Source organism: Syzygium oleosum, unplaced genomic scaffold, assembly GCF_021117445.2.
Source record: "Syzygium oleosum isolate NSW1041296 unplaced genomic scaffold, Sole_v2.1 Sole_v2.33, whole genome shotgun sequence".
NCBI classification, from domain to species: Eukaryota; Viridiplantae; Streptophyta; class Magnoliopsida; order Myrtales; family Myrtaceae; genus Syzygium; species Syzygium oleosum.
The window spans coordinates 2,071,478-2,090,771 of record NW_026607517.1 but is presented as its reverse complement, the minus strand read 5'-3'; the positions used below and the strand labels follow the sequence as shown (position 1 = coordinate 2,090,771).

Here is a 19,294-nt window from a genome sequence, read left to right as displayed (position 1 = left end):
GCAACATCTTACGACCATACTGACTTATTTAGCAACGATCGGTCAAAGCTAACTTAAGAGGGATTTGCTTGAATTGCAGGCACGTTATTTTCACCGTCTCCTCCAGTAGACGCTGGAAGAGCCCGTGGAAACTCGTCTTTAGGAAAAAAAGATCAAACTCATCAATCGATAATTCGAATTAATACAAAAAATCAAGATAAGAATATTGAGTCTTGAGAGAATCTCATTGATGTCAATAGTAGCCCGAGCATTTAGATATTCTCTTGACTTGCCTAGATAGCGGGAAAAGTGCCAAAAAAATCCTAAACCTTTTGCATTAGTGCCAATTTAGTCATAAACCTTTTTTTGGTGCCAATTCAGTCCTAAACCTTTTGCATTTGTGCCAATTTAGTCCTAAACCTTTTTTTGGTACCAATTAAGTCCTAAACCTTTTAAATTGGTGCCAATTCAGTCCTAAACCTTTTGTTTTTGTGCCAATTTAGTCCTTCCGGCCAATCTTGACCGGAATTTATCTACGTGGACGCCTGCCGGCTGGCGGCCGGTCACCGGCGCCGACGTGGACAACTTTAATAATATTTTAATATTTTTTTGAATTTTTATTTTTTTTCCTTTTTTTTCCACTTTTTTTTTTGTCTCTCCCTCCTTCCTCTGGCCGGTCGCCGGTCCGGCGACCGGCCAGAGGCCGGAGGCCGGTGAGCTCGACCTCGCCGGCCACTGGCGAAGGCGTGCCTCGCCTTGGTCGGGCGAGGCTCGACCTCGCCGGAGGCCGCGGCGAGGGCGAGCCTCGCCATGGTCGGGCGAGGCCCGACCTCGCGACCATGGCGAGGCTCGCCCTCGGCTGCGGCCTCCGGCGAGGGCTCGAGCCTGGCCTTGGTCGGGCGAGGCCCGACCTCGCCGGATCTGGCGAGATTGAGCGTCGACCTCGCCGGATCCGGGAGGTTGGGCCTCGCCCTCGTCGCGGCCTCCGGCGAGGGCTCGAGCCTTGCCTTGGTCGGGCGAGGCTCGACCTCGCCGGATCTGGCGGCGAGGCTCGCCCTCACTGGGTGAGGCCGCCCTCGCCAGTGGCCGGCGAGGTCGAGCTCGCCGGCCGCTGGCCGGTCGCCGGACCGGCGACCGACCAGAGGAAGGATGGAGAGAACCAAAAAAAAAAATTGGAAAAAAAGGAAAAAAAAATTCAAAAAAATATTAAAATATTATTAAAGTTGTCCACGTCGGCGCCAGTGACCGGCCGCCGGCCGCAGCGTCCACGTCGGCAAATTCCGGTCAAGATTGGCCGGAAGGACTAAATTGGCACAAAAACAAAAGGTTTAGGACTGAATTTGCACCAATTTAAAAGGTTTAGGACTTAATTGGCATTAAAAAAAGGTTTAGGACTAAATTGGTATCAATGCAAAAGGTTTATGACTGAATTGGCACCAAAAAAAGGTTTAGGACTAAATTGGCACTAATGCAAAAAGTTTAGGACTTTTTTGGCACTTTTCCCCCTAGATAGCTTTTATTGTGTTATTTTTTTGAAATATTCTACTTTTCGTGTCCATGTCTTTTCATATCGTTTCTAATCAAGTCCGTGTAGACTACACGGTGTAGTTTTAATTTATCTAATAAATCATCTTATTTTGGAAAATATTCTACTCTAGTCTTTCCACTATTGAATCCGGCATATTTGGCCATCGAAGAATGTCCTGCGTAATGTGGATAGAACATTTTACAAAGTGATTGTCCACACGGCACAACATCGGCAAGAAAGAGGATTTTTCTTTTGCCTTTATTTTTCTGTGGTGGGTTCGGGTTGCATCTACACCAGCAAAATTTTTATCTATGTTATATTCTGGCATTGTCCGACGGATTCGATACTGGAGAAACTCGCTTAGATAAACAAAGTACAAGAACTTGATTTGAAGAACGTGTAAAAGTATATAGACGAGATCCTTTTTTTCTCTTGTAAATATCACTAAACCCACATAAATTATTAGGTAGAAAAGTAATATCCTTGCGAAGAATTATCAGAAGCTACTAAATTTTACACTCCGAATTTCCACCACCCCAAAAATCTGCTGCGGATCTCAAGCTTCCTCAAGCATTCTTGTCAATTTTTTCAATGCCTATGCACGAATATGGACTAAAGTTACTTATTTCGGATGGATTTTCCTGTCGTAAACATACAAAATGATGAATGCCCAACCTTTTCTTTTGACGTGGAACTCTATCTATGGATAGACCTAGACACATGCAACAATCCCGCAGTTTCCTTATCAGTTCCTTTGACCCTTTCCGCCAGCAGTACGCTCGAAAACCACGGCATGTCTGCTGCATAAACACCAGCATTCAGATCAAATTAGATCGAGCTGTTTCCATCTATTTTGTCCGTTCGTTGGCTTCTTTCTACAAAAAAACACTGAAGCTTTCCTTCAAGAACGGTTGCCTATTTATGAAGAAGATCAGAAGAGGAGGGTTTTCCTTGACATGTGTATTACGCCTTTATATTATTTGATACATCGTATCAATTGTCCATGTCCAGCTATGCAGTGAACGGACAGGATGATCGAGAAGTAAATGAAAAAGATCAGACAGAGATAGCAAAATGGATAATGATCATGACATGCTCTAAATACAAGCGTATTGCATAATAATACTGTAACAAAAGAAGTTCTACATATGCACCAGCTGCAGAAAAGCATCTACCACATAATTTTTTTTATTTTTCCCTTCTCTAGTTTCAAGCTAAGCAGATATCTCCATCTTCTGATCTTGATCATCAGGCATCTTCAACCGCTCATCCTCTCCTTTCTCAGCATGTTCCCCACAGTGCTTCTTCTCCTTGGCATCAACATGGCCGTGATATATGATCACATTGGGTCTCATGTCGAAATCCCTCACGAAATCAATGCTGTTTTTCTCATTCCCGGACGAAGACTCTGGGTGAATGAGATCTCTAATCGACTCCGGCATGGGCTGGTCCTTCATTATCTTCTTCCAGTATCCACCTGGACTCCCTCTTGCATCATTGACTTCTGCAAGCTATCAACACCAAAGCAAGGGATCAAAAGAAATCAGAAGATCAAGTACCAAGAAAGAACAAAATTGGGTCATCAAAGAAGAAAGAAAGAACTCTTACCAAGAGAAGAGAGAAGAGGAAGATGAGAGCAACGATAGGCTTCATGGTCTCCATGCTTCCTCACTAAGCAACACTAGAAAGATAGATTTGGCTGCTTGGTGACAGGTGTGGCAGGCTTGTCCACGGTGCTGACTCTCCTATTTATAGTCCCACAACGATGACCAACATTGTAAACTTTTGATTCGACATTGAATTCATATAAAAAAGGGGCGAAGACATGTGTATTGACATTATTGTTGTTGATAAATAAATAAAAACGAGAAAAGGAAGCAGGCAAAAAAATTGCGTGTTGACACACAAGAGATGATGTAATGGTCGGTGACCCCAGCATAGCATTTTAGTCAAACCGAAGGAAAGAGAGATATATATGCCCATGAGAAACCATACTTTAGGTGAGGTCAATATCCATCGGGCATTATGTGGACCTGTCTCATCACACAGTAAAACAATTACGTAAACGATAGCAAACCACAATCCAAAAGAATTGTGAATGATACGGTGGATCATCTTTCACTGGATGTGCCTAACATTAGAAAGATCATCGCTCAATATATTATACCGATCATACACCATTTTGTTAATGTTGAAAATCTCGATTGATAGTTCTGGAGTGACAGATGGCGTACAATAGGCGACCAACGACAAATGACACGTAATTAACTCTTGCTCTAAGCCACAATAATTGCGATTGGGGAAAGACATCAAAAGGGTTTTCATTGGTGAACTTCTGTGGTATTTTAATGAGTTTAAGAGAGGGTTGTGACTCACCCTCACCTAAATTTGATTCTCCAACACCTTGAAGTTAATATGTCCTGCGATGTTGTAGAAGGAAAGTTATCATCTCAATGGAAGGAAATCCACTTATATAGACTAACAAAAGAGTGGAAGAATTAATGAAGAGTGTGCAAAAACCATTACCTCCTTGGTCCATCACTTGTTGGAATATCTATCAAATGGAGAAACGCTGCCATACTTAAACCAATTGACTAGGATTTTGTTTATGAAGATATGCTACCAAAGGGCAAACATTAAAGCAAATACGCCATATGAAGGTAATTTAAAAATTGTGGTATGACCCAAAAAAAAAACAATCATGGAGTTTCTCTTTGTCGTCGTATCTTATCACGAACTTACTTATTTGATAAAAATAATGAAAAATCATTTTCATAGATTCTTTTAAATTACTCATTGGAATGCTTCTCTTTTTGGACCCCGAAAACCTTCTTGCTTTTTCTTGTCGTCGTGCCTTACTGTGAACCTTCTCTCTTTGAAATCCTCCTTTTGGTATTTGACCTAAAATGGAGGTATATCAGTGGGTTGTTTCCTTCTCCAAGGCTACTTTTGCTCTAGTGACAGCCATGATCGTCAGAAACAGTCGCTTAGTTAAAGGCGCATTATACATGCATGCTTTAAGACCTTTGTACATGGATGCTTTCTCTCTTTTGAAATCACTTCCTCTTATATGGGACATGCATGGGTGTAGAAAAATATAATATTTGTGGAACATGGCATATTTCAGAAAATAAGCAAAAACAGAGAGCAGGATTACAAAAAAGAAGAAGAAGAAGAAAGATGATCCATTGCATGCAGCTGCACTTAGGCCTTGCTTCTCCACCTGCTCTGGCAGAACCAGACAGTCACAAAATTATATTTATATTGCAATTGTCAATCTGAATATTATATTAATATTGCAAGTAACTAGCTAAACCGTTGTGAACGAGATTTTTTATATTTAATAGCATCGCTTTCTAGCTAGAAGGAAGAAAATAATGAAGTGAAGACACCTCGAGAATAGCGATGCGGTACTAAACTAGGGTTATATATAAACACACATGCGTTCCCTACATTCAGTGCCTGGTGGTTTGGATTGTCATTTGATTAAGCTAAATGATTAAGCACTTGATCACCTTCACCGGTATGCAGCAAAGTCGTCGACATACTTGCTAGACATACTGCCCCAGAACCTGTATTACCAGATCTGACTTGGAAAAGGTCAGGAGCTAACTATTCCGGAGCGAGAACTTTGAATCATGAAAAAATAAGTGACGCTCTTATTCTTGGAAAAAAGTACCAAAAAAGTTTTAAATCTATTGCATTGGTACCAATTCAATCTTAAACTTTTCAATTTAATCGATTTAGTCTTAAATCTTTTCACAACGGTACCAATTGAGTCCATCCAGCTAATTTAGGTTGGAAATTACTGATGTGGACGCCGATCGTCCTACATGACACGACTGGCGTTGACATGGATATTTTTTAAAAGTAATTTTTAATAATTTTTTTCTTATTTTTCTTTCTTGTTCTTCCATGACCTATGTCGGTGGCCGTGGCTGGTGCGGGCTGGGCTGGCCTTGGCACGGGCTGGGCTAGCCTTGGCATAGGCCGGCGCTCGCCCTTACCCAAATGAGAGCGACCCTCGTTCCATGGAAGAAAAAGAAAGAACAAAAATAAAAAAAAATTACTAAAAATATCCACGTCAGCGTCATCCGCATCAACAAAAATTGCCCGGACGGACTCAATTGATATCAACGTGAAAATGTTTAGGACTAAATTGATCAAATATATTTAGAACTAAATTGGTACTAATGTAATAAGTTTAGAAATTTTTTTTTTCACTTTTCCCATAGTCTCGATGAGTAAGCTTTTGAATAGGCAGATTTTTTTTACGACAAGAAAGCTTATCTTACTGACAAAAGTCTTGATTCCTTGAAATATCCTACTAAAATTTATTGAGGTTGGATTTTACCGAACTAGAAAAAGAAAACCTACATGCATGTGTAGTAATATTTTAAGAGAAGACAAGAATAAAAGCATCTTCAAGGTGCTATAAATGACACTTTGTGATCAAATTCAACCATCCCTTTTCTTTTTGATCGGACAACCATACTTGAAAGGGAGACAATTCAGTTGAATATACGTGTGAAAGCACGTCGTGTTATTATCACTTTACTCCTTTACAAGGACTTGAGATCGAACTATGTAATGGTCCGGACATGATTTTTACGTGATGTGATAAACGGGGAAAAGCAATTTAAACAGCGTTATTTCTTTTGGGATTTGAAAATTTAAAAGGCAATGATTCTTGGTCATCTATGTGCAATTGTCATGCTGCCTAAATATGCCATTTTGACCTAAATGTACTACTCTTCCATTAAGAAGAAATGACGCAAGTGAGAAGCACTAGCTAAGCTACCCTTTTGAGTCGGCACCATTTGCTTCAAAGCTAAGAAAAAGCAGAATATACCGAAGACTAATATTTAACAGTACATGCATCATCATCATTGTCCAAAATTAGTCTGAACACTCTCAAAGGTCGCGCAGCTGCAGAAGAAGGGCCATTTTCAACCATCCTTGTTTGCTTTTTTTTATGTTTTTTTTTTATGGTAAGGTCTTAAAGGAGATCGAGATTACAAAACCCCACAAAGAACCAAAGGGAGGATCGTTGGAGATCCCGTTGACTAAAGGGCAAGAATATGCCAAGTACTGCTTTTTTGACTCTCCATGCACTGAGAGCCTTACGTTTAGGGTTTCTTTTCCATAAAATTTGTCCAAGGCAGCCTTACACGATTCGCTTAAAGCTGCCACCCACAGAATTAGGTGTGGAAACACAAGTCTACAGCCCTTTTCTTGTTTTTCTTCATTTCCCATTTCTTTTGGGGAAAGTCTAGCTAGTACTCTAGAATTACCATATGTTAATCTAAGACATATTCTTCGACCAAAAAAAAAAATAAAAAATCTCAGACATATTCACTCATTGATTTGAGAGTATATATTCTAGAGTACTCGCTCACTAATCACTACTGCTGAAGAGGGATCGATCAAAACCCTTTCAGCCGGACAAATTCAACGTTGTTCATGTGATAATCACCTCCACATAGGAGTGAATGATGCAAATTGGAGTCATGCTGACATACCCATCTAAAAAAAAGATTTAAATCTCCTTTATTTTCCTTCAAGTTGACCTTTAAACATATTTCTTGTTATTATATTGTGATGTGGACGAAACTGTCCTACTCCTACCCACTTATATTGTACGCACATATTTAAAATGACATGAGAGCTGACCTCAAACGCATACCGAGAAATATGCCACAGCCAACATGTCAAAACTTATCTTACACGTACTTTTCATTTTCCATCACAATTTCTATGTGCGTGATGATTGATTTATAAGAACAGGAAAAAGGTCAAACCCGAGCTTTAGAGGGTTTTTCTTTTCAATGAAGTTCCAAGGTGTGGGTCAGTGTACTCCTACTTTAGCAAAGATTCCGTAGTTTGATCATCAGCTGACTGTCTAGAAAAAGCCATTGCATGAGAAGGTGGTGGCTGAACTGTGCATGAGAGAGAGAGAGAGAGAGAGAGAGAGAGAGAGAGACTGTTGACTGCAATAGGTGAGATATTGAGATTAGATTCTGGATTCCATGAGGGCGCCAGGTTGGCGCATTACCGTAAAGTCAACTACAGATGTGCATGCATCGGTTTTCTTTTCTAAAGAAATGTGTCTAGTTGGGTTTTAGTAAGTTCAATATCTAGGTGTACTTTCTTGTTTGCATTGGCGATATGCATGGTATCTACGAACTAGCTTTATATAATAAATGTATGTGTTTCTATATCGTTCGCGTTCATTTGTCCTTTTGGGGATTTGACTGCCATGGCCAGCTTATTACGTACGTGCATACGAAGTTTTGGCGTTCTGGAGGTTTATGTTTCCCTTTCCTTTTAGGTTGGTGGTTTACTAAGATGATGGCTTCATACATGACCCCTTAACTACTTTCTTCTGCACATATAATTGTGTACGTGACCTGTTACATTGATAATCAATTTGGATGGTCATGATGCTTCGCAAGGCTATGTTAGAGTTTGCATGAATTAAGCCGGATACACTCGTTTTTTGTATCTTAGTTAATCATGATTAGAAAATTCACGTCGTGTTTCGTGTCACGCAGATAGCATTCGCATATCGTTATGCAAGTGTAAACGAAATTAATGTCGCTGTGTCGAGCCAACCAAATTATCTAATAAATGAGACATACGCACTAATTTCTATTGACCTGATCTGATTCTAGAAATAAGTTTTTGTTACCCACGGTTTTGTAGCGGCGACTTGGTCGCTCATGATTCAAAGGGCTAATCAAGATGACCTAATCAAGAGCACAGTCCACGCTAATTATGATGGTGACTATTCATGTAGATACAGATTGATGGTCTTAATATAAGTCGTGTGGATGGTATCAAGTCAAAGTGTAATCATGGTTTTTTTTAAAAGCAGTCCCTCGTGGGTGAGTCATTGCTTTTTCAGACCCTAGTGATATTGCGTAACCCTTTGTCTCTCTTGTAGATGTCGTCTTCAGTTGACTTCGCTACAGAGCCAACCTCTTTGGCTAGTGAACCACGTAACTTTGGGATAAAGATTGATTTCCAACTTTATCTTTTTCTTTCCCACGTTATTCACACACAAATTCATATAATATATAACTATGCACAGATATTAAATTGAAAATTGTCAAATCTCAGCGGAGTAAAACTAAGGAAAAATCGACAAAAGACATGCTTTTCACTTAGTCAATTTGTATTTATTTATATTATTGTTGCGATAATCCCATCAACTGTTCGAAGGGCTCACTTTTAGAAAAATCCGCAACGTGAATTAGGCAGCACAATCCATTTGATAAAAGTCCAAAAGAGAAGTGCCACTTTTAATTCCATAACACCTTTGGCATTCAAAAGTCAAGCATGTGAAGTTAATGGAGTATCTACCTAAGATCGTATCCTAAGAAAAGACAGTATAAAGTCGATGGTAGGATTTTTCCATGGCTAAGGGTCCGTTCTTGTGTGCTTGCGCTGAGAAAATTATCTTGATAAGGAAAATTATTCTCACTAGATTACTATATATATATAAATTTACTCTCGATATTATCCGCTATTTTTCAGCGTAGAACCGTAAGTGGCGAACCATTAGGTAGAATGAATTCTAAAGATTAATATCGCTAGCTAGATAAGAATAAGATCGAGCAACAATAGTTCTTGGCTCCGTTCATTAGTAGCAAAAGTCAGAAGTGCGAGCACTAGATCTGATTTTTCCAGGGACCGATACTATATGGCTTTTAAGAATGTCGTACTTATGCAGATGACCCATCTCCTTAATTTCGTTGAATTGCTGATTGAAAATCCCTTTAATACTTGGAAAGTATGTAAGCAAGTGAGATAAGCGATCGAATATGCTCTGTGATAATTTCGAATGACGCGATTGAAATTGAACAAATCCATGTCGAACACGATTCTATATCATGTAGGCTGAGTTCATTTGCGTATTTTATTATTATGTATGGTTTTATTGCTTTCATTTTCACGAGTCCAATGATCTTCGTGCACATAATTAGGGTGATAATTTTCAATATCAGCAACTCTTTCTTGAAATCGATTGTTGGAAGATTCATTCCCCTTTCAACACAATCTCGTAAAGACATTGAATCAAATCCTTCTCAATAGTAATCTTGGAGGTTTTGCCATCATATTTAAATTTTAGTGTAAGAGATATCTATGTTTCGGCTCTATTGATCATGAATCGTACATATCTATTTAGAAATATGATTGAGTCAATTAAGAATAAAGCGAAAGAGGGATTTGATTTTTTGTGTGTGTATATTTAGATGTATTGAAAAGAGTACATAGAGAGCCCATATGTAAGCTTTATTAGATGACTATCTAACAGAGTCTATGCACCGGGATATACAAGTATAATTTTACTTACCTTATATCGTTTTTGGATAAAGCTTACAAATATTTCTTATACTCCGTATTATTATGTATAAAAGGAAATTATACAAAACACTCTCTTAAGCTTGCTTAGAACTTTTGAAAACGTCGTTCTCTCATTTTTCCGTGGTTTAAAATGTCGTGGATTGATCAATATCATAGTAATTCCACTAGCTATTGGTCAACCTATTATCATCTTGTTCCCTCACCAAAACACAGCATCAAGCAACATGTAGGAACGAGCTATTACGTATAGAAGAAGTCATTTTATATGTTGAAAAAGATAACCCAGATCCATGATTGCACACGAGAAGTCCAAGTACATCTCTTGCTCGTCAAAGACAGGCACTTCTGATTCGAACTCATTACAATTTCTTCGTTTTATTATGATTCCACCATTTAAGAAGGTATCACATACCCAAAATCACCGAGAAATCATTTTGTTTTCTCAAGACACCAAATCTTAAGCGTCTTTCCTGCTGGTATAGAAACTATAACACAACACGTTATATGTTGAGAAATTATTTGTGTCATTTTTCTTAACACGAACATATTAAATGTCCTAGAAACTTTAAAACCCTAGGGTCCCTAACAAAACTCGTACTGCATGTTATCCTGATAAAACTCGTACTACTTGTATCCCTGGTAAAACTCGGTACTACTTGGCCATCGCAAAACGCCTGGCTGCCTATATCTGAGTTTTTAATAATCTTGGACGGTGGCCTTTGATGTATCGATGGGTGGCACGAAATCAACCTTGCTTCTTATGATTATCTAAGTGCGACGGGCCAGATTGATGTCATCAGAAAAAATGAAAACTTGCTTAGTTGTTGATGCGCATCTGGCCAAAGCAATTGTGGACGAGAGTTTACCCGAAGAGCATGCGGCGCCACCTGTCAGATTTGAAGAGCAAAAACTACGTATAATAGAAATTGGTGGACTTGTTGGCTTTGCAAAAAAGAAACACAACTTGAAAGAACACTCCAGAGTAGGCTCAATAAAACGTACTGGGAGCTTATAATGCTCTAAATTTAATGATGCGTTCAATAATCTAATGTTTGAAATTGTTTGGCCGCACAAACACCCCATTGCTTGTATTATATTGCGTTGTCCCCCCCTACGTTGGATCCAATGGTCGTTCCAGGCAGTAATATTACTGCCCCATTGTCTGATCTGAATGCATTCGACTAAAATATTAAAGCTGTCCCCGATAAATATAGGGCATTTTCTTTAATTTAGTAAATCACACCTATTGTCTTCCGCCACTTATGTTGCTGTCCTCGATCTAATTTCATAAGCTGGATCACAACATACTGTTGTTCCAAGAAAATTATGGGTCTTCTTCGTCTTTCTTCCTTGAGCCTCTTCTGTCAACTCGCATTCCTGGTAATGAAGATCTTAACTTTGCTGCCATCCCTCTCGCTCTTTTTTTTTTTGTTTTTTTGGATGCCTTTTTTGGCCATCTGTGGGTTCTTCACTACAGCTCTTAACTCTGGGAGAGATCAAGAAATTGGTTGCAACTTTTCATGTCGTGATCTTCTAGCTACTCAGGAGAAACAAGGGTCGTGTCTTGAAGTTAGAGCTTAACTTGCTTCCTTTTAGTGATTATGCTTAGCTAGCTTCCAAGGAGATTTAACTTCGACATCATATATAGAGCCTTTCACTTGTTTAGGGTGCTCGCGCCCATCTGTTGTCATAATTGAAAGTAAATTCATCTTTTTGATCTCACCCTTTTATATATAACTAGCATGGTGTTGATTTTCAGTGTGCTCAAGGCAGGGTGATAGCAGGACGGCATTGGGGATCAGATGAAGAGCAGATCATGCCCAACCGTGTTCTTTTAGTGAAGCCTAAACAAGCATCCCTAGTTGCTCACAGTAAGGTTCCCATTGATCCTGCTCTAAATGTCTTCTTCACATTGGACGACCTCAAAGCTGGGAAGCAAATGCCCATATACTTCCCCAGCAAATTAGCAGACCCTTCCAAGTCCTCGAGGCTCTTGACCAGAGAGCAATCCGACTCCATCCCTTTCTCATCAGCTCAGCTCTCGCACCTCCTGTCCTTCTTCTCCATCCCCGAGGGCTCTCCTCAGGCTAAGGCCATGGAGTACACGCTCATGCAGTGCGAGCTCGAGCCCATCGAGGGAGAGACGAGGTTCTGTACCGCCTCCCTAGAGTCCATGCTCGACTCGGCCCGCGAGGTCTTCGGGCCAAAAGCCCAGTTCAGAGTCTTGACTACCACTTACCTCCCCAACAAGAAGCAGAACGCCAGAGACGACCCATTGCAAAACTACACAATCTTGCAAGCGCCCAAGCAGATTGATGAGACTAGGGTCCTGGGTTGCCACACCATGGCGTACCCATACATGGTGTTCTATTGCCACAGCCAAGCAAAGAGCGAGAACAGAGTGTATCAGATTTCTCTGGGTAGTGGGGGTGGAGAGGACGGAGGAGGAGAGAGATCGGTAGAGGCGGTGGCCGTCTGTCACATGGACACGTCGCTGTGGGACAGAGACCACGTCTCGTTCCGAGTCCTCGGTGTCGAGCCCGGGTCCTCCCCGGTTTGCCACTTCTTCCCCCCGGATAATCTCGTGTGGGTGGCCCCTTAGTACAGCCGTATAAGTCACTCGTTTAATTATCAGGGCAAGTATATGTTTGCAACGAACAGTAATATTAATTACGTAAGGTGTCGTATCTTGTTCACGCGGGTGGGTGTGTGTGTATGTATGTATGTATGTCTGTATGTGTGTGTGTATGTATTGACCGCTGCATATGAATCCGTGTGAAAAATGGTGGGTTCTTATATGGTCCATCTGCTCGAGTCTTTGATATTACTTCGGAGGTGTCTAGCCAGTAGCTACACATTTTCTGTCCATGGCGCGACATTGATGTTATGAGGAGAGAGTGAGAGGTAAAAGAAGATTTGCATGATCATAGAAAAGATAATAACATTGGACCCAATTAAAAATGTGTAAGTGGGCAATTCTTTCTTTCTCCGTTTATAACGGCTCCTACTGATTGGAATTATTCTCGACACCAAGTATTTATATTATGGATTTCTGTTATATTCAAGATGTGTGGAAATGAAATATTTTCATCTCGATGTCGTGATAATTCTTTTTCGGGGATCGCGGCGCAAGAGCACATTGTGCATAGGGGCATTTCTTTTTCGGGTGCCGGCTTGTTTTGCTGACGTCTAGGATCAAGCTTGTGTAGCAGCATGGTATCTTCTCTCTCCCATTGCTAATAGGTTGATGGGTCGCACGCCCGGCGTACATGTTCTGGATCCCGGGATTAGAACAATAGTTTCTCAAAGAGAAAGCAACCTTTTTAACAGAGAAAAATCTCCTTGTTACTTGAAGTGGCTGGCCTTATTAAAAGGGATAAATCATTTTATTTGCCGAAAAAAGAAAACTTTGCCATCAGCAACTATTCATTTATTTGCCAAAAAAATAAAAATATACTGGCATAACATTAGATTGTTTTTAGCCAAAGAAATAGATCACTCTAAACGACTGATATGATTTGTCATTTAAGCTAAAATTCAATTGAGCTTGAGAATCGTTCAAGTATTCGAATATATTGAATCGAGGCAGCATGACCTCAAGATTGAGTACGCTGTAAGCCTAATCATTCAAGTATTCCGATATCGGGCTCGAGCTTTACTCGGAAATTTGGAATTCAATAGCTCGAGTTGACGAGATCGGGCTGGGACTCAAGCTACTTTAATGATCGGGTTAGGTCGAGCTCGATCAGAGGGTGCTCGACTTGATTTGACTCCGAAAATGATGAGAAATTAAAAAGCCCCAACGACCCGATGAGATTTTTTCATCCCACGACTTTCTCACTAAACCGCAACAAACAATAACAAACTCCCCCGATGACTTCGAACGAGAACCATAACAACCGCGGCGGGCGCAACCGTCTCTCTTCAACTCCATCATCTCCATCATCTCCATCTCCATCATCTCCATCTCCGATCAATCTCTCTGAGATCTCCCCCCGAAATCACCGCCGTCTTCCTCCGTGACAGACCCACGTCTCCGGCGGAGCAATCCGTAGCTGTTCTCGTCGTCCGATCGCCACCGGAAGGTGTGTATGGCAAGTCGATGATGATGAACGGCGGCTCCGCATTCAGCCGGAAGAGGAAGAACAGCCAGCTCGCCGCCGCCAGCAGGCAGTTCTCCGACCGTGACGGCGGCGAGAACGAGCCCGATCACCACCACCACCACCACCTCGCCCTCTCGCTCTCCATTTCTCCCGCCCCACAAGACCAGCGACAGTCGGAGCTCCTGTCCGCGAAATCCCTCTCGCCTCGGCCTGGCAAGCTCGCCGTTCCTCCGAGGCGCCGCAGAGCCGCCCCACGCGGCCGCGGCGGCAGACCCCTGCCGCTGACCCCGGGAGGCTGCGGAGACGGCGAGGAGAGCATCCCGGCGCCGTTCCCGTGGGCGACGACGCGGCGGGCCACCGTCCACAGCATGAGCCACCTCCTCGCGAACCGGATAGAGAGCATCGCGGGGGAGGTGCAGTGCAGGAGGTGCGAGAGGGTGTTCGAGATCGAGTACGACCTGAGGCAGAAGTTCCTGGAGGTCGGGGCCTTCATCGCCGAGAACAAGGGGGCGATGCACGACCGGGCTCCGCAGGAGTGGATGAGCCCGGCGCTGCCGCGGTGCGCGTCGTGCGGGCAAGAGAACGCAGCGAGGCCGGTGATCGCGGGCAAGGACGGGATCAACTGGCTGTTCCTGCTGCTGGGGCAGATGCTGGGTTGCTGCACTCTCGAGCAGCTCAAGTACTTCTGCGAGCACACCGGGAACCACCGGACCGGAGCCAAGGACCGGGTCCTGTACTACACGTATCTCGGGCTGTGCAAGCAGCTCGACCCGACCGGACCGTTCGACCCGTGAACCGACGGAACGGGGACGACGGCCACGAGACCGGGACCCGATTTGATTCTTTCCGTTTCGTTTCCGATCCACCACCTTTCGGGACCGTGGGCGAAGTGTTTGTGATAATGACTGTGTAGGGAGATGTTTCCTAGTGTAGTTTTGCGTGCTTTTGCATCGACAACTTTCCAGAGATTCTTTTGTAATTCGCTTGGCACACAAGGCATGCATGTGTACATGGCTAATGAATCAATGAAAATATTGCATGGCACTTTAGTCGTATTACATGATATTGAGACTCCGATTCTATTACTCGAGTCGTCGATGGACCTTATTGATGGATTATATGATTGGATGGTGTTAATATCTCGATATGCATGAATTGTTAGGTATACTTTTTCGAAACCTAGATTGACAAAAGTCGCCAAAGAGAAATGTAAATGCGCGAAACAAGTAGCTTGAAAGAATTGAAATAACCGTACATGTATCGAGGTTCTTTCATTTCATGTCAGTAAATTGGGAGTTCCATTCTATATTGATCAGAATGAACTACGAATATATATATCATCTATAAAATAACCGAGACTCGAATAACACCGTCATTGAGGATAATTTGCTACAAGAAGCTACTTCATCACGTCCTCTTTGGAATTTTTTCCCACCTTTCGTGTTGTATGTGAACCTAATTTTCGTATCTCGGTCATATAAATTACGGTGGTACTAAATTAGTCAAAATAGGAGCAAGCAAAAATGAAATGCCACCTTAGCCAAAGATGGCTTCATCTACATCGATAGATGACATCCAGTTAGCTTTCCCATTAGCATTTGTAAAGCTGCAAAATGTCTTCTCGATCTCATAATCGTTCATTTAATTCGCGAGTTCGACATGACTAATTAAGACTAGGGTTCACATTTCCAAGCAATACACACACGACATTAACTCCATACTTTGTATCAGGGACAAGATTAATATCTATAGATATCCTCTCTAGGGTCTCTTAATTAACAACCCCAAGACAACCTACATTAACACCGGAGTTAATTATCCGGTTTTTCTTTTTCTTTTTCTTGGCCAAGAGTTAGACACCGTTTGAGAATCCAAAAGTTCATTCATTATCCAGAAAGAGAACTGGTAATGACTATCCCTATCTGGAACTTATCTAGGGAAATTACCAAAAATATCATAAACCCATTTGCATTTGTGCCTATTTAGTTTTAAATTTTTAAATTTGGCTAGTTTAATCTTAAACCTTTTGACGATTTGTCAATGTAGTTCTTCAAGCCAATTTCGGTTAGAAAATTGCTGATGTGGACGTCAACCGTCTTACGTGGCACGGCCGGCGTTGACATGGACATTTTTTACAATTTTTAAATAATTTTTTTGAGTTTTTAATGATTTTTTTCTTCTCTTTCTTTTTTTTTTCTTGTCATTGTGGTCATGTCAGCAATTTTCGACTAAAATTGGTCAAGAAAATTACATTGTCAAATCATCAAAGGGTTAGGATTGAATTGGGCAAATTGAAAAATTTAGGACCAAATTGGTAAAAATGTAATAAATTTATAAATCTTTCGGTAATTTCCCCAACTTATCTTGTTCATTACTCATTGACCTCATTATCATTATGGAAAAGGGTACCATTGTAAACTTTTAAAACTTGAAAAATGACAAACTAATCGTTTTTGTTAATATTAATCAATAAAGGAGTCACAAAGATGATTGATCAAAAAACTTTCCTAATCGACCTACATGAGCGTGTTTTGACACCCACGAATTGATATACAACATCAAAAGTATAAGGGATTGGAGGAGAACTACTTCAAATGAGTTGAGAAGAGTCAAAATTGCGAGAAATAATAGGGATTTGATACTTCAATCTTCATTCGAATGGTTGTAAAAACAAATGGTCGCACCCCTTTGACCTTAGTTGACTAATCCCCAAGCTCTCTCCCTCTCTCTCTCTGACTTCAACAAACTCTGTCTCCCAACTTCAACAAACCCTAGCTAAAGACAATTCCAACCAACCAGAAACGAAGAATTTGAAAGGTCTTCTTGCTTTCAAATCTTGAAGAAATTCTGATAAACCGGGTCACGATAACATTCCTTACACTTTGAGTCTGTTTTCCCGTCTTTATCTCTCCAAACCCCTGAGCATAAAGTGCTGGATCCTCCATTCAAACCCTTCTGCTTCTTCACATTCTTGCCTCGGAACCCTCTTCTCTTCCCTCTCTCTCCAGTCCCTGATCGCCCCCAGAACAGCTGTCTCGCATCATGAACATCAACTCGGAACTCAGTAGAAAGAGGAAAGGTGAATTCGAGAACGACAACAATGATCGAAATTTCCGCGGGTCCGGGAGTGAAGGCGACGACGAAGATTTCCTCACTCTTTCGCTGTCTTCTCGACCTTTGAGACCTCGAAAGCATTCTCCGCCCCCACCCCCGCCTCCTCCTCCTTCCCCTCCTTCAAAAGCTAATCCTGATACACACCAGTTGCCAACTATGGTGATGTACGAATCTCCGGCGTTAGTTCACGAGTCGTCTATGGTGATGTACAGTCCTCCGGCGATGCTTCACGAGCCATCCTTGGCGGCTGTGCTGTCGAATACCGATCAAGAATCCCTCCCGCACATGCTGTCGCACGGTGGCCGCCGAAAGCTTCCTCAGCCAGTGAGGGACGGCAAGAGTGAGACCGTCCCGGTGCCCTTCCCATGGGCGACAAACCGACGGGCCACCGTGCACAGTATGAACTACCTCTTGTCGAACAGGATCTTCACCATCAGTGGGGAGGTCCAGTGCAAGAAATGCGAGAAGGTCTTCGAGATTGAGTATGACCTGCGAGGCAAGTTCCTCGAGGTCGGCAATTTCATTGCGCAGAACAAGGCAACGATGCATGATCGGGCTCCGCAGGAGTGGATGAGCCCGGTCCTCCCCAAGTGCAGGTTCTGCGATCAAGAAAACTGCGCGAAGCCCGTGATCTCGGTCAAGAAGAAGAAGATAAATTGGCTCTTCATGCTTCTAGGGCAGACGCTCGGGTGCCTGACGCTGAAGCAGTTGAAGTATTTCTGCGCGCATACAAAGATTCACCGGACGGGTGCGAAGGACCGGATCTTGTATTACACCTATCTAGGGTTGTGTAAACAGCTTGATCCTACCGGCCCATTCGAGATCAGTCGATGAACTTTCTTGAATTAAGTAGGGTTTTGTTGGGTTTTCTCAAGTGGTTATCACTATGAATGTTTCCAAAATGGTGAAGAAAAGAGCAGTTTCAGTGATCACAGTCCCCATTGTATCAAGTTACATGTGTAAGTTTTTTTCTTAGGAAATTTAGGTTGAAACTCATTTTCGATAAAAACTCTGATAATTTCCGGTGATTTTCACCGCACATGAATATGATATAAATGTTCGTTAGTCACTTTGCTACATATTGAAGTTGATCGGGACCCCATTCTGCTAATTGTTGAGTTCTCTGTTAGTTTCGCCACATTTTCGGTTCTTGCTAATCTTTTCTCCAAAGAAATGTAACATTCCATAAGTGTTCCAACTTCCATAGGGTTATTTGCAGATTGTTTCGGATGGATTGTTTCTTTGGATAGGTTAAAAGGGTTTCTTGATCGTCAGAATCCTGTTTGCCAAATAATTTGGCAGTTGTTCATCCGTGATAGCATACTTGTTTAAAACAGAAAACCAAAGACTGCTACTTGCACTTTCATATGAACTCGGTTAAGGATAAAGCAAATCCTTCCAGGAATATTTTTGAACCACAAACACTTAGCCCGTGGCAACAATCGACATAAGATAGACATGGCCTTAACTTATTTATTGACAAAATCTTCGATCAATCCCTCACGTAATTTGAATTCTAGATTCCCTGATCTCCAAACATTTTTCAAATGTCTTAGCCTTTTCGTTTTCACAAATTGGAATCGTCATCTTTATTGTTTTGCGCACTCATTCCAGCAAGTGTGCTCTTTTACAATTCATGTTTTATGGTTGAAAAAACTAAGTTAACTTAGTCTTAGTATCATCTCTCCTCCTTCCTCAGTCACCCTCTTCTCTTAGTTCTTCTTCCTCTCTTCCTATATGTGAGATAAAACCTCTTACTTACAAGGATTTAAAGAGATGAACTTAACTAAGATGAAGAGAGAATGCAAACCGAATTTCCGCAAGCCCAAACTTTCGGAAAATAGGCGATACTTCCGAAGTTTTTTATTCTTTTTGTTAAGATATATAATATATCTCACGAGCCTCTCTCTCACCGCATAAACTTTTAGACAAATAGTTGGGCACTCAACTTCATCCTTTCTAATATAATAGTAAATCATTGCAGCTCATTGGTCTGCCTCCATAGTTGAAGTAATTTTACATGGATTTTTTCATGACTTGATACGATTCTACTATTGCTCATAGTGCATCCTGAGAAATTTACATGAATCCAATTATTGTCATGGATTTCATGAAAATTACCGCTGCTAGAAATAAGAGAATAACATGGGACAGATAGAGGTGTCAATATGGGTCAGAAACCCATTATTAACATATTTTT

The 19,294-nt window shown here is 41.5% G+C and overlaps 4 protein-coding genes across 4 annotated transcripts; 3 read left to right on the top strand and 1 right to left on the bottom strand.

Moving 5' to 3' along the window:
• Positions 1 to 2,574: 2,574 nt before the first annotated feature.
• On the bottom strand, positions 2,575 to 3,275 carry LOC115672908 (organ-specific protein S2). Its single transcript, XM_030594904.2, has 2 exons — positions 3,116 to 3,275; positions 2,575 to 3,018 (listed from the first exon to the last, which is right to left on the bottom strand). Exons 1-2 carry the CDS (start codon positions 3,167 to 3,169, stop codon positions 2,722 to 2,724), a joined length of 351 nt encoding a protein of 116 aa, XP_030450764.1. The 5' UTR covers positions 3,170 to 3,275; the 3' UTR covers positions 2,575 to 2,721.
• Positions 3,276 to 11,075: 7,800 nt separating this feature from the next.
• Positions 11,076 to 12,785, top strand: LOC115672520 (BURP domain-containing protein BNM2A). Its single transcript, XM_030594327.2, has 2 exons — positions 11,076 to 11,257; positions 11,637 to 12,785. Exons 1-2 carry the CDS (start codon positions 11,204 to 11,206, stop codon positions 12,477 to 12,479), a joined length of 897 nt encoding a protein of 298 aa, XP_030450187.1. The 5' UTR covers positions 11,076 to 11,203; the 3' UTR covers positions 12,480 to 12,785.
• A 1,006-nt stretch (positions 12,786 to 13,791) lies between these two features.
• LOC115672521 (uncharacterized) lies at positions 13,792 to 14,913 on the top strand. Its single transcript, XM_056304861.1, has one exon. It carries the CDS (start codon positions 13,980 to 13,982, stop codon positions 14,772 to 14,774), a length of 795 nt encoding a protein of 264 aa, XP_056160836.1. The 5' UTR covers positions 13,792 to 13,979; the 3' UTR covers positions 14,775 to 14,913.
• Positions 14,914 to 16,782: 1,869 nt separating this feature from the next.
• On the top strand, positions 16,783 to 18,024 carry LOC115672522 (uncharacterized). The gene has a single exon (XM_030594329.2). It carries the CDS (start codon positions 17,023 to 17,025, stop codon positions 17,926 to 17,928), a length of 906 nt encoding a protein of 301 aa, XP_030450189.1. The 5' UTR covers positions 16,783 to 17,022; the 3' UTR covers positions 17,929 to 18,024.
• Positions 18,025 to 19,294: the final 1,270 nt, after the last annotated feature.

Coding starts and splice junctions, on each gene's coding strand:
- LOC115672521 (XM_056304861.1), top strand. CDS start 13,980: ATGATGATGAACGGCGGCTCCGCATTCAGCCGGAAGAGGAAGAACAGC.
- LOC115672522 (XM_030594329.2), top strand. CDS start 17,023: ATGAACATCAACTCGGAACTCAGTAGAAAGAGGAAAGGTGAATTCGAG.
- LOC115672908 (XM_030594904.2), bottom strand. CDS start 3,169: ATGGAGACCATGAAGCCTATCGTTGCTCTCATCTTCCTCTTCTCTCTT. Junction 3,019..3,115: donor TCCTCTTCTCTCTTCTCTTG/GTAAGAGTTCTT, acceptor TGGTGTTGATAG/CTTGCAGAAGTCAATGATGC.
- LOC115672520 (XM_030594327.2), top strand. CDS start 11,204: ATGGGTCTTCTTCGTCTTTCTTCCTTGAGCCTCTTCTGTCAACTCGCA. Junction 11,258..11,636: donor TCTGTCAACTCGCATTCCTG/GTAATGAAGATC, acceptor GTTGATTTTCAG/TGTGCTCAAGGCAGGGTGAT.